Source organism: Pelodiscus sinensis, chromosome 5 (genome assembly GCF_049634645.1).
Source record: "Pelodiscus sinensis isolate JC-2024 chromosome 5, ASM4963464v1, whole genome shotgun sequence".
Lineage (NCBI taxonomy): Eukaryota > Metazoa > Chordata > Testudines > Trionychidae > Pelodiscus > Pelodiscus sinensis.
In genome coordinates, this window is record NC_134715.1 from 86,901,409 (window position 1) to 86,926,457 (window position 25,049).

Below are 25,049 nucleotides of genomic sequence, written 5' to 3' on the forward strand. Positions count from 1 at the left end.
TCTTCTTATCAATATTATGATACACACTAACCATATAACACTTTGGTCAGAATTTGGCATTTGATTTAAATATCTGTAGATACATATTGTATGCATTAACCAACAGTGAGTAAGCACTTTCACTGCTTATCAAAATTTAATTTGCCATACATTGTAAACCGCTCAAAATAAGATTATTTAAAACTAAACAATTTAAAACTAAAAAGAGAGAAATTAAAATTATGAAATGCGCAGACCAGTCAAAAATAACACACTTTGCAGGCAGTAAAAGAAGTAGAAACAACAACCCATGTATGTGTTGGGTCAGGAGATGAGAGTGAAGGGCAGTGTGTATTTGTGAGAATGACAGAGACACAGTGTGTGAGAATGACAGAGATTTGCATTGCCAAGCTCCTTCCATCCCCTTCTCTCTGTGTGGAGATGGGGTACAGGAGGAGGGGGGGGGACGAGGGACACCCTGACATTAGTGCCCTTCCCTCCTTTCCCTCCCACACCCTACGCAGCAAGCAGGAGGCTCCAGGGGGGCAGCTTCAAAGGCAGAGAGCAGGGAAAGCATGACAGTGGGTGGAGGGGCAACTGAAGTGCTAGCGCTTGATAGCTTCCTGGCCAGTCTTGTCAGGATTACCTGTCAGAGGCTCCAAGATCTACCGGAAGATCCCGATCTACTGGTTGGTGACCACTGCCTAATATGTTTGTGCTATAGCTATCTAGCTCAAGAAGTTATACTTCATGTCTGTTAAACAGTGGAGTTATTGCTATAAGTAAAAGAGTCCAACAACTTCCCTACTATTTTTGAACATTGCTAGTGTTATGAAAGTTTGCAAATACTAGTGCTAGTTCTATGCTCAATGAATGAGAGGGCACACTATCACACTCTCAATTGGTGACTGACCCAAGTCCATTAAAATCAATGGAAAGACTCAAGTGAATTCAGTAGGCTTCGGATTGGGCCTTTGGTCAGTTTAAATCCATTTGAAGAACCACAATAATAAACATAATAATCTTACTTTCATTGTTTTCCTACATGGTAGTTCCCTGCCCAAGTTACAATGAGAAAAAGGTAGGATATTGGACAGCAGAAGAGAGCAGGAAATAGCATTGACACCTGAAAGAAACCAGAAGAAACAAAGTGTTTGCCAAAAGTCATGTTGTTATATGGGAAATACAGTAATAAATAGTCTCTTGATAGAAGAAGAAAACAGTTTGTAAGTGTAGTCCCCTTACTAAAGGTGCCTCTGCTTATTTTCTGGGAAGACCCTATGGGCCGCAACCCAGCCTCACAGACTACAATTCCCATGAGCCCTTGGGAAAAACAGGAAGGAAGTAACTCTTGTGTGGGAGATCTGAGTCTCTCCACCTGTGTGGAGGAAGACTCAGCAGTGCGTGGACTCATCCCTCTGTTTTTGGAGCAGAAAGGGGAGGGGGCTAGGCTGCTGTGGAGGAGTTTGGTCCAGTTCAGGAGCTGTTATGTGGCAGTTACAGACTGGGACAGCGAGCCTTTGGAACTGGGATCTAGCAGGCTGCTTCTGATGGCCCTAGAGGGGAGGCCCTTTGGCTGTACTTGTGTCTAGAAGCTACTCTGCATCCAGCACATAGAAGGAGACTGAGTAACTGGGCATCTTTGGGGAAATGCTGCCTGGGACAGACCTCAGAGATACAGACTAACTCTGGGTTCAAAGAGAGGCAGAGAGGCCAACCTAGTGAACCAGACCTAGTGCATAGCTTGGACCCATATAAACCCTACCTACAGAGACTCTCCATTACAGCTGATGTTCTTCAAGCACACCTACGCAAGCAAGAGTCTGGAACTCTAAGTCTGGGGTGGGATAAATATTGGCAGTGCAAATGGCAGCTAGTTACGTTCCTTTTACTCCTGTGTACTTTGTTAATTGACGTTATTCACTGTTAATTTGTTAAATCCTGTTTCTTTAAGTTAAGTAAAGGTTGCATTAGCATGAACAATCTATTAGATCTATATTATTTATGATTTGTAATTGTTGTTCTGGAGTTAGATCCAGTTTATTGTTGGAATAAGTTTATCCCTGGAGGTTCTCAAGGCACACCAGTAAGTGTGTTACAGGGCCAGCCAGGCAGAGGCACCGCTATTATATGTTCTTTATGAGCAAGGGACAGCAGCAAGGAGGTGGATAGGGTTTTCCCCAACTAAACAACATCATCACAGGGGTACTCAGCATCTCCTTTTTATGTCAAGACCATCAGGCGCCCCAGCACACCTGTGAGTGTGACTTGCTCCCAAGTAACCCAGGGAGGAAAAAGGGGGTTACATAAGCAACAGAGTAATGCTAAATACCCAGAGAACATAACCTCCCTAGTTATGTATGTTAAGTATCAGAGGGCCAGATCCTCACCTAATGTAAATTGCCAAAAAGGTTCACTGACTGCCACAGATCCAACTCATAGTTTTGATATCTCCAGGTGAAGGCACTGGAGCTCCTCTATATTACATTTGATGTTGCCAACTGAATGCTGGGTCCACTCTCTATTATTACCCAGTGGCCACACCCTCTGAATCTCAGATGTGTATATCCAAGGGAACATCTTAAAGATGGATTATTTCTGAAAGTATCTGACACTTCTCAGATAAGCATATTCACATATTTTTTTTAAATAAAATTTAAGTAAATTGTGAATTATCCAACATATTCCAGGAGCAAAGAAAGCTACAAAAAATGTAAATAAAAAGCTGATAATTTATTCCTGCAATATTTGAAACAGCACACTTTGAGCCGGAGAATTTAAAAAGATAGAGAGTTATAGCAAAGGCATGTCTTAACCCTAAAATTGTCTGGACAATCACAAATCAAATAAAGTGTATAAGGAATACATTCACCACTCCCCAGTCAAAATATAATACAATCAGCCACCTATGAATACAATTTACCTGGGCATGGTTAGCCATAGGTAACCTGCTAGCATTTTTAAACATGGCTTTGTCTACCATAAGTGCTAAATAATGCTTTAGAAATGTTTACTCATTCATAGCATTCACTTCCCCAGCATAGACAAACCCATAAAGATTGTTTTCCCCTTCTCAACTTCACATACGTCTCTTTGTAAAAAGATACAGATTTAACTTTCAAAATTTCCTTCTTATGCTAGTCCTTCCATGGGCCCTAACAGTTTGTTGTTCTTCTCCAATGTACTGCAGAAGCTCTAGAACAGTTTTTGAAGTGGAGGTACTGAACTTCTTACCCCTGCCCATGCCTGTCATCAACCTGGGTTAGCAAAAAAAAAACAAAAAAAAACAAAAACAAAAAAACCAAGCTTGGGGCTGGCAGCCAAGTGGGATCCTGAGCCAGCAGCCAAGTGGGATCCAGGACTGACAGCAGAGCCCCCAGTCACCAGAGGACATGGCAGCTGGGAACCCAAGTGGTAGGGGGACAGGGCTGGAACACCCAAAATCTGGAAGTGCTGCAGCACTCCACCATCACCCTACTTCCCACACCTATGATGTCTGTATCTTTCTGAAATAAAGATGCCAGGATCTGTGCTGGTTACAGCAAAAATAAGGTTGGCCTGATGAAATCTTCACAAGAGCCATTAGGACAGACTTACCTCTCTGCTTTATCAGACCCCTTTCCTATGAATGCAGGTCTGCTTTATACTGGGCTTTTTTACTGCCATGTCACACTGCAAACTCAGGTCTGATTTACTGGCAGCTGTCCCCTTTAGGTCTCCTTTACAATATTTCCAGATCTCACTTTTCCATTAAATATTGACAGTTTCCACTCCATTTTACATTTTGCCCATGTTAAATAGTATTTTATTTTATGCCCATATTTTATACTAATTTTATACAGAACAGAAGCTAGTAGATTTGGATTTTTTAAAATTATTTTTCTTATTTGGCTGTCCTTCCACAGAGATAACTCGCACCACATTCAAGTCAGTGGGAGATGTACATGGGGAAGGACCACAGAACTACACTTACTGCTTTAAATGACTGCTTGTGGCTAAAAAAAAAAAAAAAAAAAGTATATTTTCTTAGCTGTCTTCGTTCCAGATCACAAACTTACCCAAAAGAAGGTGAGAGCGCTCTCTAGCATAAATTCCTCCTGGTACAAATTTATATGCTGTGCACCACACACAGAAGAATATCTCTAGGACCCAGACAAACATAGCTGTACTCATGGCTTTTCCAGGATGCAGACAGCTAACAAAACGTCCCATCAGTCGAGGCCACATACACATGGTAAAGACAGCGAGAATGTTGCCTGCTATAGCTGCGCCCCAGGTTTTTAAGTAAAGGAGACCAGCTGCAGATGCCATGCCTGTGAAAGGACACAAAATCAGTTTACACTTTACTTTTCTCCTGATGTTCACACTTTCTATGAAAAATGTAGATTTTCTGAAAGGCTTAGGAAAAAAGGCAGCCAGAAATACACAGTACTTAATAGAAAATGTAAGTGTGGCTGAAGTGAGAATGGGCACCCAATGTAGAGTTACTAGGGATGGCTTTTCCTTATACTCAATGAAAGGACTTTCTGAGCTCATTTTCTTAAAGACTCAGCTGGGTAAGAGGCTCTAGAACAGGGGGTTTTCAAAATTGGGTCACGGGCTCGCCCGGGTAAGCTGCTGGTGCGCTGCAAGATGCTTTGTTTATCTAAGGGTACGTCTGGACTACAAGCCTCTTTCGAAAGACAGCGTCTAGACTGCAGCCAGTACTTTCGAAAAAGCGAGCCCCTTTTTCCAAAGAGAGCACCCAGGCAGTCTGGATGCTCTTTTTCGAAAAAGCACAGTTTGCATTCAATAACACCTTTTTTCAAAAGAGCACTTTCGAAAAAAGGTGTTATTCCTTGTAAAATAAGGTTTTCCGCAATCGAAAAAACTGCCTCATTCTTTCAATTTACTTTCGAAAGAACAGGGCGGCAGTCTAGATGCAGGGGAGTTTTTTTTTTTTTTTTTTTTTTTTTTTTTTTTTAAAGAAGGCCACTTTTTTTTGAAAAAATCCTGTGGTCTAGACACACCGTAAGTGTCCATAGAAACGGAACCTTGGAGCTCCCATTGGCTGAGGTTCACCTTTTCTAGCCAACGGGGGGGCGATCTATTCCTCCACACAACTTCACCTTGCTTTTATGCACCATTTGAGTAGCCATGTGACAGCCAGGAATCTGTTAACCTTTCACAACCTCCAGTGTACTTACCTTACTACACTCTCACCTTTTGCAGTGGCATTTGATCCCAAACACAATATCGATATCACAGAATATGCTTAGAAAAGTAAATATTATTTTAAAACTATTTTTGTGGCAAAGATTAGTTTTCCCACCCAAACTACTATTATTTTGTGATAACGAATATTAGTAACATTTGTAACTTTTTTCTTTGATAATCTGGATTACTGACATTTTTAGCAGTGCAAGTTCATGATAGAATTCAAGAGCCAATTGATATTTGACTAGAACAAGTGATGGAGGTACAATACAAACAAAATGATACCAAACATGCAATCAGAAAATGTTTGTTTTACTATGCTAATATCAACACACTAGAATTTATTAGGATCACTTCTGTTTGCAGCATTGACACCTCAAGATTTTATTTTGACTCTCATGACATTTGATATTTTATTGTAAGCCCCAGTTCCTGGAATTAGTGATTATGAAAGAATCTCAGCTTCCATTGAAAGTAAAAGTAAATTTCTAGCTCCTGTGGTTTTGGAAAACAGCTAGAAAATGTTACCCTATAGCACCCGTCAGGTTTAAAAACTGAAGGCAAATTAAATGTTAGACGCACAGGTAAATAAAGTGTCTAGCAGACCGCCAGTCCAGCCTGTTGGCCACTTATTGTCTATCCCTGGCCTAGATCCAACAACTCCTCCCTAACACCCATTAGTGCCTTCCCAACATTCAATGGTTCACTGTATGCTGGCAGAATCAGGCTATGTCTAGACTACGGAATTTTCTGCCATGTCCAGGGGACCTGTCTGCTCTTCCGACATGTTTTTGTGGAAGAGCACACACATTCTTTCGAAAGCCCTGTCTTCCTCATTTCACGAGGAAGAAGGGCTCTTCTGAAAGAGGAAGTTTTTCCTAAATTTGTCCCAGTGTAGACAGGCCATCAGACATAATCTCTGCAGCAATAGAGGATTTGCCCCAAAGTGAATTTCTGATTAAACAGAGACCAGGGAGACGGGGAGCAAAGCCTTGGAGGACGCCGGCAGCGGGACAGCCGCGGCGCGTCTGGGCTCCCCCCCAGCAGACCAGGGAGATGCGGAGCAGCTTTTCTCGCCCCAGAGGACACGGGTGGCGGGACCGCGGCGCATCAGGGTGTCCTGCCGCTCGCATCCTCTGGGGTGAGAAAAGCCCCATTCGTAACAGCGGATCCGACATAAGTCGGATCCGCGTAACTCGGTGACTACCTGTATAGGTACAATAAAGGTGCTATTTTTGGTACTGGAGGAATGGTAGGACCAGATGGCCAGCACATAGATAACAGATACCATTTGTTAATAAAACTCTTTTCTTTAGTATCTATTCAGGAAATGGAGAAAAAGAAAATCCTTTTTTAGGCATGAGGGCACAAACAAAAAGTGAGGGAGTTAGGTGAGGTATTAGAAATAAAGTAATGCAGTATGTCCACACCAGGTTAGTTCTTACCTATAAGACACCAGCCAAAACTGGTGATAAAAGACAAAGACAAAAAGGAAAGCATCACTCCATGGGCCATTCCCAACAGGACTGCACCTCTGTTAAAAAAAATACACATCACTGTCATCTTGTAATTCATGACACTGAAAGACCTGCAGGCTAAACAGACATTTGTACAGAAAAAAGTTACCAATAATATTTTATGACCCTTTCACCAGTACAGAACCTTAATTTCACATTTATCTTTATCCTGCAGAGAGATCACTTTCCCATTTCATCCTGCAGTGAAGCCGAAAGTGTTCTGTTTACAATATTGCAGGGGGGTTTTAATCACACAGAAATGCATGTGAAGTAGGTTCAGCAGCAGCATTAACATATCACTGCAAGATTAGGTACAAAAAGAGACAAGAAGGATGGGAGGGGAGAAATCCAGGCTAAAGAAATATTTTCATAGTTTCTACAAATGCATTGACTATCCTATGTAGTACTGTAACCCTCTTGCGTGGCACTTTTGCATACTAAGCTAAGCTATCAGGGGCAATAAGGCCACTACTACATTTGGAATTCTGAGGAGCAACATACTCCGGGTCCATTGCTCAGTTCCCACTCAACTAAAACTCCCCCTGACACTTGTGTAAACATGATAGAATCTGGCCTTTCAGTAGCAGAGAATATTTACTTCGTGGCATCTATATTTGTTAAGTGATCCAATTCCATGTTAGCGTATCCATTGGATTATTGGGTCTAGTTTTATTGTGCCTGATCCTGTTCCCATTTAAATCAAAGAGAGCAGAATTGGGTTGATTCACTGTAATTTATACCAAAGTCTTTTGCATTATAAAGTCATTGAAGTATGTTTACTTTTTAAAACATTTTGGTGTAATAAATCAGGCATATAGCAGAAATATAAAATCTCCTCCCTAATCATATTCCAACAGAACCCAGATGATCCAGCCAAGAATCAGTGCCTAACTGTGCTAGTGACACACACTTTGGGATTCACCCCAGATTAGAAAGGGTCTCAGTGAGGCACTTTATATCTAAGAAAAATAGCACTGAGAAGGACTTTGTTCCTTCTCTGATCACTGCGTCTGGTTTATACACTTAGGCTATGTCTACGCTGGCGGGTTGTTGTGCCAGAAGTATGCAAATGAGGCTAAGCCTCTTATGCAATGCCATTATTCCTGAAAATAATCAGCGTAGCGGCATTGCACAAGAGGGTTTTTCTTGCGCAAAAAGGGGCAGTGTAGACAGCTCCTTCTAGCACAAGAGCCTCTTCCGCAAAATGGCGGCTCATTAGGTATGCAAATGAGGCTTGGCGATATTCCACACAGCCTCATTTGCATACTTCTGGCGCAACAACCCGCCAGTGTAGACATAGCCTTAGGCTGCAATCCTGAAATGAGTTGTGTGTGAGAATAACCCTTCCCCTACGTGAGTGTCATTGCACTTTAGCTACTACTTTACTGACAAAGAAAAAAAATGCTTCTCACCCATATGGATTGGGATCTGGCCCAGGGTGTGGATGTCCACTCACAGCCCACCTAGAAACAAGTGAGACCTCTCCAAAAATCCAAAATGTGAGGAACATCATACTGCCAAAAGCCACTCCTGACATAAGCCAGTTAGATCTAGGGATGGTTGCTTTTGCTGCATCATCAGTCTTGTTTGTTTCTTGCTTCACACTATTTGTGCCTAGAATAATGATATGAACACACACTTTACATTGTGCAAACAAGTTAAATCTTTTTAGCAGGATTTATTAAGAATAAACAGTGAGGATCACAAAACAGTCCTGAAAGTTTACCAACTCCGGCACAAAAATCCATACACTTCTTCTCTACCATGATGACTGTGACAGGGCACTGGCCCTTAAGGGCAAACCCCCAGCCTAGAGCAGGGGCTAGGAGCAAAGCCCCAGCTGAGGCAGTTCTAGCTAATGAGGGCACAGCTGGGAGCTATATAAGGGGGAACTGACAGCTGCTCAGGAGAGAGTGCAGTGAGGGCTTGACTGTTAGGAAAGCAGGAGGCTCCCTGGCGCTAGAGCAGTGCTGGGGAGGCTAGGCAGGGCTAGGGGAGTGCTGTCCAGACAAGCTCCTAGGCTTTAACTACTAATGAGGAGATCAGGGTGCTCGGAGAAAGAGGATCTTGGGATGTGAGCAGAGAGAACAACAACCTCCCCCAGAAGGGGGGCTCGGACAGTGGTGCGGGCACTGTCAGAGGACAGTGTCTGCAAGAGGACGCTGTGACACAAGGAGAAACATGGGGCAACACCACCTAGAGAAAGGCATCCAGCAAGGCAAGAAGAGCTAATTCCCAGGACAGCCGGCTGGTGGCACCGTAGCAGAGAGTCGGCCCCTCACGATGACTAATAATGGGAAAATGTAATTGTTACTAGACTGTCAGAAAAAAATAAATCTACCCATTTTGAGTGAGAGAGATTTTCCTCAACTGATTAGTTACTCCACTGTAAATTATTTGCAAAAAATTAAAAATTGTTTTAAACCTGCACATCAACAACAAATTGTAAATAATCTAGGATGCTAAATCAGCAGAAAAATTACTAAAATTAGTTGAGTAGGATCTGCTTTCTGACACTCTAAACACAGATAAGAACAAAACACGATACTTCCAAAGAAACCCAAAACACACACATGCATTCCCTAGGGATATAAATGGTCAGTAAGCCTCACTCTTAATAGTGAGGCTTACTGGTTTTGGTTAACTGGAAGGGGCTGGAGCAGCTCTTTGCCTGCCCCAGAGTAGGGGACTGCTCCAGCCTCATGGGGCCACCACAAGCAGGGGCTGCTACGACCGGCCAGACGAAGCAGCTCCAGTCTAAAGTGGGCCCGGCCTGCCTCCTACCCCTACTCCCATTCCTCCGCCCCTATGGTGATACCAATCATGTGATTATTTTCCTAAAGGAAAAAAACAAAATTACAAAACTTTGAAACTCGGAATGAACTCTCACTTTAAAATCTTAGATTGTTATAAACACCAGTTGTTGAATATAACTAAATGTGTGAAAGGCATTTGGCCTATTAAACTCGTCAAAAACAGAGAAATGTAGCATGTTTTCTGGGTCTTTAAAATAGGATATTGTCAGTAACAGCATCTGTTTGTACAAACATTCTGTATTATGGGTAGCTAAAAGCATCTGAGACAGTGATTGTCCAAGTTTTCAGCTCATAGTTCACCCCACTCCACACAGACCTTTTCAGGGATCATGAGCCAACCACCCAGGATGACAAAATGGGTGCAGGAGGGGATGGGGTGCAGGGTCTGGGAAGGAGGATGCAGGAGTGTGCTATGGGTGGGGGGCACTGGGAGTGGGGAGCCTGGAAGGGAGGGTGTGCGAGTGGGAAAGGTGTGTGAGGTCTCAGTTGGAAGGGATGTGTGAGAGGATGGGGCGAGCTTATCTGGCTTTTTGCTTCCCCCTGCTCTTTCAGACACCATCCCTCACTGCTTCTATTGGCTGTGATTCTGGCCAACAGGAGCAGCAGGAAAACCTTCCAGGTGAGTGGTTTCCTGCGCTGCCATTCCTCCAGCTGTGTGGAGGGTGAGCAGCAGCACATGAAATCGATTCCTTCACCTACAAACCAGATCTGGCCTGTGAGTGTTAAACCCCCAGCCCCGCTGCAGCAGGAAGCTGGCACTCCAACCTCACAGGGGAAGGGTCATGGGGCTGGAGCACCAGTAAAGGCTCCCCACTGTAGGATGGGCAAGCCCCAAGCCCGCAGTCCACTTGCAAGTCCACCAGTAGTTTGTGAAACACACTTTGAGAAACACTGCTTTAAACACATAAATGGGGGTGGACAGCAACAGGCATGAGCCCCTATCCATCTCCACACACACACTTCTATTTGGCAGCCTATGAGCAAGCTAGGAGATATCTTTTCCTTCTCTGCCCCCATTTTCCTCCCTTTACTATGTCCTGCCACCAATACATGATATGAGGCTGGTCAAAAGGCAAGTGGCAGGACACCAAATAGGAAGCACAGGTAAGCCAAGAATGCGTGGCAAATCTGCCATGCATAGAAAGCTTTGGGAAGCGCAGCTACCTACTGTAGTAGGTAACACAGGCATATTTTAAATAACTTTTTTCTTTTCTTTTTTAAGTAGATTTAGTTGTTATGAAAGGTGCCAGATTCACTTCCCTGACTGTCAGCCATCCCTGGGACTAAGCCACTAAACAGACATAGCATAAGCAATGAATGCTAAGCTTCCACTGCCTTGCCAATATGTCTTAGCACTGGCCTGAAAAGGTCATATCTAATAGAGCACAATACTACTAATTGCTTATACAGGCAGTCCCCGACTTACGCGGATCCGACTTACATTGGATCCGCAGTTACGAACGGGGCTGCCCCGGAGTACACGGACTGTGGGACCTCGCGGTCCCGCCGCCCGTGTACTCCGGGCGAGAAAAGCTGCTCCGCGTCTCCCCGGTCTGCAGACCAGGAAGACGCGGAGCAAAGCCCCGGAGGGGCTCAGGCAGCGGGGCAGCCCAGGCGTGCCTGGGTTGCCTCGCTGCCCGAGCCCCCCCCCACCCTGCAGCTTTGCAAAGCCTCGGGGAAGCCGGCAGCGGAGCAGCCCGGGAGACGGTGAGGAGGGACCAGGGAGATGGGGAGCAAAGCCGCGGAGGATCCAGGCGGCGGGACCGCAGTGCGTCTCGGTCCGCTGCCCTGGTCTGCTGGGGTCGGGGGGGGCGCAGCTAGTACACCCCCCCCCCCCCAGCAGACTAGGCTTTTCTCCGGACGCCTGTGGCAGAGCAGCTGGGGCGCTGCCGGTTGGTCCCGCAGCGCCGCTCTGGGCGCTACTGGACCAACCCAGCAGCATCCCAGCTGCTCTGCCCCAGGCGTCCTGATTTAGCCGCTGCTGAAACTGACCAGCGCTGACTAAAGGAAGCCCGAGGCAGAGTTGCTCTGCCCCGGGCTTCCTGGAATCAGCTGCTGATCAGTTTCAGCAGCAGCTGACTTGGGGACGCTTGGGGTTCTTAAGTTGATTCTGTATGTAAGTCAGAACTGGCGGTCAGTTTCAGCAGCGGCTGAATCTGGATGCCAGTTCCTACTTACATACAGATTCAACTTAAGAACAAACCTACAGTCCCTATCTTGTATGTAACCCGGGGACTGCCTGTATAGCACTTTTACTCTACAAATACCAAAGCATCTTACAAGTATAAGCATTATCTTCATTTACAGATGGGAAAACAGAGACTAGCTAAGTGACCTGCCTGAGTCATACAACAAGAGTTAGGAATAGCACTTAGACTCCTCCTCACTCCTAGATTAGTCCCCTATCAAACAGTATTTTCAGTTTTGGGTTGAAACTCAGTACTATGAGACAATCCACTGCTGCTCTATTCAGGCACAGAGCTAACAAATCAAGCAGGCACATGTCAGAGGGCACACAATATGGATATTGCTTCATTATTAATATTAGCAAATGCATTGCTAGCAGAATCCATGTACTACAGCCCATTTACATGAAGAAAACTGCTCTTTATTGAGGGATTAATTTTGCCAGGTGATGGACAGGAAAAAAAGCACCTTAAGTACACAAGCACAATAACTGATTTTACAAAAGACATTAAAGTTTGCCTTTATGCAACATTAACCCCTGGATATCGTCAGAAGGTTTTTTTAAAAAACTGTAATATGTTTACCTGCATAAATTCGCTCAACAGCTGCTATGAAACCCAACATCAGTATGACAGTGTTGGCAGTCTGACAGCTCCAGATTGGGTTTAGTGAAGTATACCAGATTCGGAGCACCAGTAGAAGTATCTTTCCTAGTATGAATCCCCAAATCCTATTGTACCTGCAAATACAGAATCGATTTTTGAGTACCTGGTACATTTTGTGACATGTGTTGTAGTGAATATCAGGCCTTAGTTAATGCACAAATACTACATGCAATTTGAAGCCTTTTCAACTGATATTTAGTTCATGAATTTATGAATAAAGAGAAGACATATACAGTCATGTACATAAAGTGTGGACAATACCTTTGTAAACTGCTTCCTGACCACCATATTACTGTTTGAATCATGAGAGAGGAACAAACACCTAGAGCCAAGATCAATATTCGGAGTGTAGCATTTGGAGCTTGGTATGAAGCTATGCTTCCTGCAAACAAACACACACAGTGACTTTAAAAGGCTGTATTTTCTAAAGATATCAAGTAATAATGATTCCTATGCCTTTGTTTAGCTTCACATACATGTCCACAATACATGTTGGTCCATGCAGCTTTCCATTAAGCTCTGTACAAGAGCTCAGGGCTGCAGTGTGGAGAGAGATCTCTCCCCAAGCCATGAAGCTGTCAAGGCAGCAGGGAAGCGCCTCTCCCCACTGGCCCCAGAACCAACCTGTTGCAGCCAGGGAAAAGAGGTCCCTCCTCACCATCTCTAGCAGGGAGTCTCCCAGGTAAGACTAAGCCCTAACTCTCTGCCCCATTTTGAGCCCCCAGCAGCCCTGAGCACCTTCCTGCATCCCAAAACTCTCATCCTCAGTCCCACCCCAAAGCCCAACCCCCAGCCTGGTACCTATACCTCCTCCTGCATCCCAATCCCCAGCCCAGAGCATGAGTGGTGGGTGAACACCCAGCTGGGGAAGGCAAACCCTTTCCACCTGACCCTACTTTTCCGTTAAAAGTATTTCTGTAAAATCATGCCAGTCTAGACGCAGCCCTTGTGAGGGTCTTCCCTTGGAGGGTCTTGGGGGAGAAGTGCCAGATTTTATGTCCACCATTTTGATTTTTCTCTTTAAAGATGGTGGTCAGCCTTCCTGTCACCATCCCCTGCCTAAAAGGGGGGGGGGGGAGGAGAGATGCCAGAAAAGGTAAGGGATGGGGAAAAGCGAGGTCACCTGACCCTAATCTACCTGACAACCAGAGGGCTTATAAGGGGTGTTCACCCAGCCCTCAGGGCTCTCCACATGCACTCACTCTCTGTGCAACTCTACAGTGCACAGCGGTGGGTTCTTGAATGGACTAGGAGATACAGCACTTGCCCAAGGAGGACAGGGTGGTGGGTTAGTCTCCACCCAGCAGCCCAAGCCCTTCAAGTAGCTGAGACAGGCTGTTTGGCTTGATAGGCTGCTAGAGGCTCGAGCCTGGTTGCTGACACTATGGAAACTGGAAATATCCCACCAGAGTGTCTGGGAGAAGACCCTCCACCTGCCTAATATTTTGCATCCTTTTCTCTTGTCCTGAGATGTCCACCTAACTTTATCTCCAAACACGGAGATGGTGGTATGATCCCCTATTATTTGTATGCCCCAGTTTTACTCACTCATATTTTGGGTTCTGGCTTCAAGCCATTATATCATTGTGACAATCAGATTTTGTATTTTGTTATTTAAGTTCAGTGTTGGGTTAAATAAAATAGTTGTTGTTTTACAGCTACCTTGTGTTGCACTTGACTAATAACCCAGCAAGGGGGGAGAGCCTGTGCTTACACAGACAAGATCAAGTCTGCATTTAACAGGGGATCAAAAGCAACACTAAATGTTCCAGCACAACAGAGAATAATTTCTTCCAAGAGTCCCTCCGGGGGGGAAGCAAGGCCAACAATATCTTACTTCAAGGACCAACTGTACAGTGTTTTTTTTTTTTTTTTTTTTTTTGAGGCATCGTTCTGGCTAGGTTGCTGAATTGGGCACATTGTCAGGCTTACCCTGGGAGTTCACTGCACTCCCTGAATAGTTGGGGTGGAGATCTTCTGGAGGGGAGTTCTCCCTGTGGCTTCAGGAGCTGCTCCAGCAGTTTCCTGCTCAGGGTGATCTTTTCCCTCAGCAGATAGTGGTTTTCTCTTTTTAAAAAAAATCTCCTGCCATACATGATTGACAGGGGCCGGGCTAGCCTGGCACACAAGGCTGGTTTGGCACCTTCCTCATCAGGGTGGAGCCTACACATACCTTCACAGAGGAGATATGATAGAGATATGCTAAACAATGAATGGTATGAAGGAAGTGAACACAATGTCCTGTTTGCCAGCTCTCCTAATACAAGAAAGAGGGGACAATAAATTACACTGAAACCTTTTAAAAGCCCATGTTCAGTGAAATACTTTCTAACCCATTGCATCTAATAAACCTGTTGAACTTGGTTGCCACAATATATCATTGAGACCAAGACCTCAGCAGTCAGAGGAGTAAACATTTATAAGAACATGCACAGGTAAGTCAAGTCAAATCAAATCATAAAAATAATGATAAAGAAGGGAAATAAATCCTCATACTTCAGGGCATAAGGCAGTTGCTAACTGAAGAGTTAGACTCGTAGGGTTTCCCAACCTATGGGTCGGGACCCAAATATGGGTCGCCATTACATTTCAAAAGAGTCACCAAGTGTCTCCGCAGGTGGCTCTTCTCCCTCTACTCCCCCCATTTTTGAATTGCCTTGGGTCACTAAGTCTTCTTGAATTGTCAAAATGGGTCGCCATCTGGAAAAGTCTGGGAACTGCTGGGTTAGAGAGAAGCCTTCCCCTTGAGCAGATTACTTTGTAATTGATCATAACCGAATTTCTTTCACCTTCCTTCAAAACAGCTGATCCCTGGCTCCTATCAGAGACTTGGTATTCATGTAGATAGACCACTGATCCCATCTGGCATGTCAGGTTTTTTTGTAACACAGTTTAATAAGCATTTTTCCTAAAGAGTAGGGCTTTGTGCTAACATAAGAGGCCCTATTTACAAACAGAATGATAATTGGCTTTGCATTTAGCTATGCTGCACTGTTCTAAAAACCATTGCCATAAATGCCTGAGATACTTTTCATAATTTAGTGAAAAGTTCAAGACAAGAAGGCGGAGGGGAAGGATTGTCTATTTCTATGTGTTTTCAGAGTCACTTAAAATTTAAGACAGTTTGGAATATTTAATCTTGTATCTAGATACTAGGACAATGCGTGTACAGGCAGTCTCCGGGTTACGTACAAGATAGGGACTGTAGGTTTGTTCTTAAGTTGAATCTGTATGTAAGTCGGAACTGGCGTCCAGATTCAGCCGCTGCTGAAACTGACCAGCGGCTGACTACAGGAAGCCCAAGGCAGAGTTGCTCTGCCCCGGGCTTCCTGGAATCAGCCGCTGATCAGTTTCAACAGGCTGAATGTGGACGCCAGTTCCAACTTACATACAGATTCAACTTAAGAACCCCAGGCGTCCCCAAGTCAGCTGCTGCTGAAACTGATCAGCGGCTGATTCCAGGAAGCCTGGGGCAGAGCAATTCTGCCTCGGGCTTCCTGTAGTCAGCCGCTAGTCAGTTTCAGCAGCAGCTGACTTGGGGACGCCTGGGGCAGAGCAGCTGGGGTGCTGCCGGGTTGGTCCAGTAGCGCCGAGAGCGGTGCTGCGGGACTAACCGGCAGCGCCCCAGCTGCTCTACCACAGGCGTCCAGAGAAAAGCCTGGTCTGCTGGGGGGAGGGGCACACGCGGGCGTCCTCCGCGGCTTTGCTCCGCGTCTCCCTGGTCTGCTGGGGGGTAGCCCCCCCCCCAGCAGACCAGGGAGACGCGGAGCAGCTTTTCTCGCCCCGGAGGACGCGGGCAGCGGGACCGTGGCGCATCTGGGCGTCCCGCCGCTCCCGTCCTCCGGGGCGAGAAAAGCCCTGTTCGTAACTGCAGATCCGACATAAGTCGGATCCACGTAACTCGGGGACTGCCTGTATTAGAAATGCCTTACATTGATTAAAGCAAACCACAAAGTGTACTTACCAATCATAGTCAACCTTAGCAGAGCTAGAATGTATTTGTTGTTTGCCAATTTCCATAAAGGACTGATTATTAATAATACTGGAGAAAGGAAAGCAACGGCAAAAGCTTCCAAACCAGTAAGTGCCAATATTTGTAGAGGAAAGTAATAGATCATCGGTGGAAGAGCATGGTACAGTGACCAGGAAATGTAGCCTAAAATAAAGGAAAAAATTACATTATGTATTTCCCATATCATGGTCAATTTGAGATTAGCTGAAAAGTACTACTTAGAGTTCAGAAAGTTGAACTTTGATTAGATAACTGTGACTTTTCTGGGGAGAAATATTTTCTATTTCATTTTAAATAACAATATTTGCCATAAAAACTAGAAAGATAGAAAAGAAGCAATCAACAGCTTATCAAATCAGAAGACACATTAATGGGCAATTGACCACCCTATTTTAATTCAAATTGACAGTTTTTCTACCAATACAATGAATGCAGACAGATGGAGAGTCATACACCTCCTAAACAGAAGTGTTGGTGAGTCAAATAGACCAAAGATTTGATACTGCAATAAATTTTGTTCAGAAGCCCTACATAGGTGAAGGGATTGGTACTAACAGATTTGACAGCAGGATCAGGACCCAGTGCATGAGACTAATGATTTGGTATAACCAACTACTAAACAGGTACAACAATTCTGTGACAGACCGTAGCACTGACATTGCATCTGTCCATAAAAAGTAAGACCTCGATCTTACAAATACTTATGCACATCTTTTACTTAGAGTTGCCAACTTCAGTTGAATGAATTCCTGGACGTTTCATTACATGACATTATCTTTAGTTAAAGATTAATCTTTAATTCCTGGAGAATCCAGGACAATCTTGGAAGGTTGGTAACCCTGCCTTTACTGGAAGCATGCAAGAAGTCCCTGACTATGCCTAAAAGATTAAAAAGATTGCAAGAGGTAGGAAACAGATGAATGCATAGGATTATCTACAAATATTTTCCAATAATTATGAATTAGATATATAGGTATTATCGGTGAGATATTTCTGTTCTCTGCTACAAGTCCATTGCCCTCCATTTTCACCATGCTTAAAAAAAGGGTTTGTGACGGGGTGTGCCAACCCCACACTGGACCTGTGAGAGTTACCTGGCGGAGAGAGCCCCACACCCGCAGCTCTGCTGGACATCCTCCAACTGTAAGGCTATGTCTACACTGCAGAGTTTTTGCGCAAAAACTTGTGCAGTGTCCATACTACAAGCATATTCTTGTGCAAGAAAAATTACAGTAAATCATAAGAACACAGGGCTTTTTGCACAAGAGTTATACCTCTTTCTATGAGGAATAAGCCTTTTTGCGCAAGAGCTCTTGCGCAAAAAGGCATGTGTGGACGGGCAACAGGCTAAAATGGCCATCAGAGCTTTCTTGCACAAGAGAGCGTCCATGCTGCATGGATGCTCTTGCGCAAAAGCACATGGCAGCGGGGACGTGCTCTTGTGCAATAACTTTTTGCACAAGTACTCCTGTGCAAAAAGTTATTGCGCAAGAAGCCTGCAGTGTAGATGTCGCCCAAGACGGGTATAAAGGCTGGTGGAGCAGCTCATTTGGGGCTGACCACCATGGAGGAAGGAAATGCTGACAGAACTCTGGAGTAAGCACTGCAGAGAGACTGAACTGAGGAAGCCAGCCGGTGGGGAAAACAGCCAAAGAACTTCCCAGTCCAGAGGGAAGTGGAGAAGAAGCTGACTGCTCTGAGTATGGCAGGAAGTAGCCCAGGGTGGGGAGTCATTTCCATTAGAGCTTAGCATGTTTCAGGCAGATGCCCTGCTGAGCTAGGGGTGGGACATGCCCACTACTGACAGGGCCATGGGCTGAGGCCCATGTATAGAGTGGTGGCCTCAGCCCTTCTTCCCCAACTTCCATTAACCCTGGGGAGAGGGCAGCTACAAGTGTTACTACTGACTCTGGCTGCTAGCCTCACTGCCCTAATGGAAGGGAATGATTATTGACTGTCTCTTGGGCCTCACTAATCTTTCAGAAGAGAGTGTTTTACTGACTGGACTGTTGCACTGGAGAAGAAGAGTAGTGAGAGGCTGGGCCTGAGGGACTGCGATACACAGAGTGGAGCATGTTTTGAGAGGCCTGAAAGGCCTAATGCCCAATGCCCTGCCTCTAAGGGAGCTGGATGTACACACTCTGGTAGGGTTACAGTAACAAAGTTATTACTAAAAACATGTTTATGTAACTGTTAAAACTAAAATTAAATCTACTTTTCCACTAAGTATGCGTTTTCTTTTTAGATTTTTCACAATTTAGACAATGGAAATACTGTAGAGTAGAGGGTGCAAGAAGGCGAAGTTGTCTGGTTTACCATTTTTGCAGTCAGAGGCATTTCCAAGGAATTCTTGTCACAAACTGCAGTTTTTATTATTATTATTATTTCCATTGAATTATTTTAAAGAACCTTCAATAAACATTATCTGTGGGTTTTAAGTTTCTTAAAAGATGAAGATTTTGTTAGCCTTTTTAAATAAAGGCTAAATTTAAAGTCAAATTTGAGCTGACAGTATCCCATTCTGTTTTCATTTTTAAGCAGCCAAGGAAGAAGTGGACCATAATAATTTGTATAGTAATACCCCTACTCTATCAACTAGATAGAGATTTTTCTTTTGCACATTCTCGCCTATATTTGTGACTTGCTAACTACTAAAACAAAACACAACTAGCTGCTTGCTCACCTGCAATGTGGTGGTAGAGGAAAGTATTTACAGGCATATATTTGCACACCCGTATAGGCACCTTCCCTTACTCAGTGATACCATCAATATTCTTCACAACTGTCATAGACGGTTGGCCTATGAAGACCTTACTCTGGAAGCTTTAAATGATGCACTGTTATCTTTCATCTAAAGATGTTAATGGACTTTGTCAACTTTAGAGACAATCACTGAAATGTAACCACCTCTTAGGTGGAACATCCCAGCTAGGGTTGCCAGGTGTCCAGTTTTGAACTGGACAGTCCAGTATTTGAGCTTTCTGTCTGGGAAACAAATTTAGAATTTACCGGACATATAAATTTCCAGTATTTTCTAATTACGTTTTATTATCATAATGAGTATCAGTACGCAGTTGCATACTGCCTGGATGGTAGACAAGCTCACACTGCGTGAGTGTGTTTATCAGCCAGGCAGTACGCAACTAGTAGAGAGGAGGGGGGTGGGATGGAATCCCCAGGGCTGAACTCACTTGTGCGCCCCGCTGGCACTGTGCACGGGACGGGCAGCACTCAGGGATCTACATGCACCCAGGCCAGCCCCACTCCCTGCCGGCCGGTTCCCTCCCGGCCAGCCCCGTTCGCCCCAACCCCCTCCTGGCCAGCCCTGCTCCACACCAGCCAGTTCCGCCCCCATCCAGCCCCACTCCCCCCACCACCTACTCTTGGCCAGCCCCGTGCCCCCCAACCCTCTCCCGGCCAGTCCCACTCCCCACTGGCCGGTTCCCCTCCAGCCAGCCCCGCGCCCCCCAACTCCCTCCCAGCCAGTCCTGCTCCCTACTGGCCAGTTCCCCTCCAGCCAGCCCCATGCCCCCCAACTCCCTCCCAGCCAGCCCCGCTCCCCACCAGCTGGTTCCCCCCAGCCAGCCCTACTTCCCGACCTCCAGTTCCCCCCCTTCCCCCGAATTTGAGATCAAGTGTGTCTGGTATTTTTTTAAACCACCTGGTAACCCTAATCCCAGCACATAGTAAAATGATACTCAAACAACAGAAGACTTCCACAATGGTATTTCTGTTAATTCTGCACATTCTAGGGTTGTGATTTCTTTTTCAAAATGTAACCTCAATTGGCTTTCAGGTAATATTAAAAAAATCCAGGACAGTCACTAAAGAAATGTAATCAGGTGGCAACTAAAGTTCGTTCAACCTGGTTCTTACCCTATAAAACTAGGGAGTATCAGAAGAAGCAACTCATTCAAGCTACCCATCTGGTAAAAAGATTGTTTCTTCCCATAGCATATTTTGCTAGCAATATTTTAAAAGACATCAGTTGTAGGAAGCATTGTTTTTAGTTCTTTGTCTGAGATCTCCCTAAAGCCAATTGAATGAGGCATGATATATTTAAAATTATTTTTAAAAAACCCAGAGAAAACATTCAATTTACAAGAGGAAAGACTTAAAAATATTGCCCTTAACAGTAATCTAAAAATGAGGGTTATTCTCTCTAGCCTCAGTGTGTGCAACCTGGTAGCTGTGAGCTGTAAACATTAATCCCTCACTCTCCAAAGCAGTTGGCTACAGTGATATCCTTTTTGACTAGATACTCAGATCTAAAAACTGATCGCAAATTTCAAAAATAAAATGCATTAAACAAATCATTAAAAGCACATAAGAAACATTTAGCAACAAATTAAACAGCAGCACTCCAGCCCAGAGAATCAGGGTCACCTACCCAATAGAGTTTCCATCAGAATTTCTTTCCAAAGGTGAAACATCATTCCAGAAAAAAAATATTTTTTTTCTTTTAGGAAACAGGTTATATCCCTAGTGACTGAAAAAAATGCAGCTCAACAGCTCAGACTCTACTAAGCTGCCTGCTGCTTGCTGAGTGCCAGCACCACCTGGTGTGAGCTTGCTACCTTGGGAGAGGCAACAGGAGGAGGGCTGAGCACAACAGCACCATTTGGCATAAGGAGTAAAGGCTACTGCTCTTTGGGTGACAGCATCTCAGAAGCCAAGAAGCTGTCACACTGACCACAGGTAGGAGCCTGGAACTCTGCAGAAATCATTCAATGCTTCCTGCTGCCTTTGATATGAGAAGGAGATGTAGTCCTTGGAAGGTGACAAAATGATGGCCACTGGTAATGAAGGGGAAGGTAATGGTGATAAGGAAGATGATGAATAACATTATTTCAGGCTGCTCTAGGAGGAATGGCATGCGTATATGAAAATATAGTTACATTTCCTATCTTGTGGAATTTGGGCATTTGTGACTGCTAAATGTATTAATAAACTGTATTTGTAAATATACAAGAGTTCCTATACTGTGAATGTTGCAACTGTACACATCATGGTTCCCAACCGCAGAATAATTTAAATACTGGACCTAATCTTGGAACAAGGACCTATCTGGTGGTGGCTGGAAAGTCATAAATAATCTATATAATTGTACACAATTTAATCAGGCAACACTGTCCATCTTCAAGTTGTTGCACATGTTTTTTCTCCACCTGGTTCTGTGGGTTGTGGAGTTTTTCCATTCCTGTCACTATTCCTTTGGGTGGTTAAGTAAAACAGAAAGCACACACCCTCGGTACCTTATCTAAGCACAAGGCAATAAAGTTAATGTATAAGCCAGGCCTGAATGATCTCTCACCTGACAGTTAACTAGGGAGGGGGAAAGGTTTCCAGACCCAGACAATAGTTTACATGAACACACTCACTCTGCCTAGGTATCCAGCAGAGAAGGCTATGTTGCCAAAGAGATCCACTCTGGCTGGTTTTGGGTTACAAGTCACTTGTATTTACTGAGGAACAACCTATCCTAAATTCTCAATTTCTGAGAGACAATCTACACTCATTACTATATTTTTCATAAAGTTATTTTTAGTACAATGTTTGGAGTGTTGTACCTGAATATTTGGTTGCTAAATTTAAACTGTATAGGTATAATTGAATTTAGCAACCTTAATTTGGGATATTGCAGAGTATGTATGTGATGGCATGTTAGGGAGCCCCCGACTCAGCACCCCCATCTGCAGCCAGATGTGACTCTCATCCAGCCAGTAGAATAGAAGGTTTTATTGGTTCTCGGGGACACAACGTAGCATAGGAGCGATGTTAGCGCAGACAGACTTATTCCTCTCTAGGGGAAGGGCTCGGGGGCCCTGAACCCCCCCTTTCCTGCTCTTAGTCTCCCCGCCTTATCCTACCCAGCTGAGACTAACTCACCCTCCCTGCAACTGGTCCCTCAGCCCCCAGACAGCCCCGCCTATATCCCTTTGTCTCTTTCTCTGGGAAAGAAGTGTCAGGGTGCACACACCCCCCACTGTGCCTCAGTGCCCCCTGACTGTCCTCATCTAGCCCCTCTCAGGGCAAATTACAGTCTGTACGGGTTGCTCATCATTGGCATTGGGGTTATCTCTACTGCCCCACTTACCTAGGCTGCATTGTGATCTGCCTCCAAACGCTGGGCCTTGCCTCCGGCCCCTAGCCAGGGAGAGTCTTGGCTGGCCCTCTCCCAGCCCTAGCAGGCTATCCCCAGCTATTCTCCCTCCTGGGAGCTCTAGCTTCCTCTGTAGTCAACTCTTCACTGGCCTCCCTCTCTAAGCAAACTGTGCTTCTCTATATAGCTGCCGGCTGGGCCCTCACTCGCCCTAATGGCCTCAGCTGACCTCTCTTGGCTCAGCCCTGGCTCAGGGCCAGAGTCTTGGCCTTAAAGGGCCAGTGCAGGGCAGGTGCCCTTCACACTAAGTTGTTATCTTCTCAGGCTGGCCCTTAGGTCAATACACTTGGGCTACGTCTACACTGGCCCCTTTTCCGGAAGGGGCATGTAAATTTCAGCAGTCGTCGTAGGGAAATCCGCGGGGGATTTAAATATCCCCCGCGGCATTTAAATAAAAATGTCCGCCGCTTTTTTCCGGCTTTTAAAAAAAGCCGGAAAAGAGCGTCTAGACTGGCCCCGATCCTCCGGAAAAAGTGCCCTTTTCCGGAGGCTCTTATTCTTACTTTGAAGTAAGAATAAGAGCCTCCGGAAAAGGGCACTTTTTCCGGAGGATCGGGGCCAGTCTAGACGCTCTTTTCCGGCTTTTTTTAAAAGCCGGAAAAAAGCGGCGGACATTTTTATTTAAATGCCGCGGGGGATATTTAAATCCCCCGCGGATTTCCCTACGACGACTGCTGAAATTTACATGCCCCTTCCGGAAGAGGGGCCAGTGTAGACGTAGCCTTGGACTGAGTCATTGGGAATCACACACAATACACTACAGACAGGCAGAAACACAAGGTACAAAGTAGACAGCACCTCCACTACGTTACAATGGACTATACATATTTTATGACTTTTCAATCCAAGCTTTGTACTTTTGGATAATTTAAGCATAATATCCAGATGCATAAACATTCTTTCCTTGTTAACCTGGGTATTAGATTACTTTCACATTAGTTTTAATGCAAAATAAATTTGACTGCAGGGGTAAAGAAATGTTGTTATCCTTACTGTATGAGTGAAGGGCAGCAGAACTGTGCTTAGTCTGCCCTGATTAAGGGGGGTCATCCTCAGATGAACTGAACTCATTACGCAAGGGGCTCAGATGCCAAATTTCTGTGAACAAAAAAGGAGGGTGGGGACAGGAGACTCTGCTGGAGGGCCTGTTGCTAGGAGAGTGCAGGGCAATCCCCTCTGCCCCAGGCACAGGGCCTACTTTGCCTCTTCCCCCCCCCCCGCTCTGTCTTTGCCACACCCCTACTCCATCCTGCCCCATGTCTTTTTGCCCCCATTGTACTCCTTTTCTGAAACTCCCTTCCCCAAGAGACACAACCTAGGGGATTACTGGGTGGGGGCCTGGCATGGGGCAGCAGCAAGAATCGTCCTCTCCCCTGCACTCACTATGATGATGGAAGCCGCAGGAAGTGGAGCAACCTAGTAGCCTGCTCTGCCCCACCTGTACGTCACTCGCCTCCCCCGAGCAAAGCAGGGTGAATGGTTTCCAGCCAATGGGAGCTGTGAGTATGGTGCTGAGGGCAAAGGCAGTGTGTGGAGATGTGCTTCCCTCCTCCCCCTACGGGGCATTAAGAGACAGGCTTGCTAGTGGCAGTTGGCCAGTTTCAGCAGTGGCGTGGCCAGGGCTGCAGCAAGCAGGTAGCCTCCCTGAAATTTCTGCTGCACCACAAGACTTTTAGCAGCCCGGAGGGTCATAGCAGTCCAGAGGGACATGTTTGGTGGGTCAAATCCGGCCCCCAGGCCATATTTTGCCCACCATGTGCTAAGAACTGAAAATAGAGCTGCATGGAATCTCAAAAGTACCAGTAGAGAAGCAGGTGTCATGGAAGATGATGGTGTACATTGGTGATGGCTAGCAGGGTAGCCAATGGAGCAGAATAGTGAGCAGCCAATAGGGTGGCAACACCAGACAAGCAATCAAATGGTGGAACGTTCGAGGTACCATCTCTTCCCCTCTCAGGTGGGAGGTGAACTCACATAGATGTAACTCTGAACTCTGGGGCTTCACTTACTAAGGACAAGCACTTTGGGTACTTCTAGACTACATGCCTCTGGCGACAGAGGCATGTAGATTAGGCTACCCGACAGAGTAAAATGAAGCGGCGATTTAAATAATCGCCGCTTCATTTAAATTTACATGGCTGCCGCGTTGAGCCGACAAACAGCTGATCAGCTGTTTGTCGGCTCAGCGCGATAGTCTGGACGCTCCCCTGCCGACATCAAAGGGAGTTGTCGACAACCCAGGTATGCCTCATCCCAGGAGGCATACCTGGGTTGTCGACAACTCCCTTTGATGTCGGCAGGGGAGCGTCCAGACTATCGCGCTGAGCCGACAAAAAGCTGATCAGCTGTTTGTCGGCTCAACGCGGCAGCCATGTAAATTTAAATGAAGCGGCGATTATTTAAATCGCCGCTTCATTTTACTCTGTCGGGTAGCCTAATCTACATGCCTCTGGCGACAGAGGCATGTAGTCTAGACGTACCCTTTGAATGGGCTGTGATGGAAGAAGAGAGCCA

General features: G+C 45.4%; 1 protein-coding gene across 2 annotated transcripts in view; it reads right to left on the reverse strand.

The window, feature by feature from the left end:
* Nucleotides 1-25,049, reverse strand: part of CWH43 (cell wall biogenesis 43 C-terminal homolog) — a 72,734-nt gene that overhangs the window by 34,089 nt on the left and 13,596 nt on the right. The window contains exons 1-7 of one of the 2 annotated variants that reach the window (XM_075930446.1): nucleotides 22,470-22,614; nucleotides 16,325-16,516; nucleotides 12,622-12,742; nucleotides 12,280-12,434; nucleotides 8,105-8,306; nucleotides 6,621-6,709; nucleotides 4,038-4,292 (exon numbers count right to left, since the gene is read on the reverse strand). In XM_075930446.1, the coding sequence (XP_075786561.1) occupies nucleotides 4,038-4,292; nucleotides 6,621-6,709; nucleotides 8,105-8,306; nucleotides 12,280-12,434; nucleotides 12,622-12,742; nucleotides 16,325-16,478 (976 nt within the window). In that variant the 5' untranslated portion in view covers nucleotides 16,479-16,516; nucleotides 22,470-22,614. Of the gene's footprint in view, nucleotides 1-4,037; nucleotides 4,293-6,620; nucleotides 6,710-8,104; nucleotides 8,307-12,279; nucleotides 12,435-12,621; nucleotides 12,743-16,324; nucleotides 16,517-22,469; nucleotides 22,615-25,049 lie in introns of those variants that run through there. The other variant, XM_075930447.1, reaches the window with a different exon arrangement.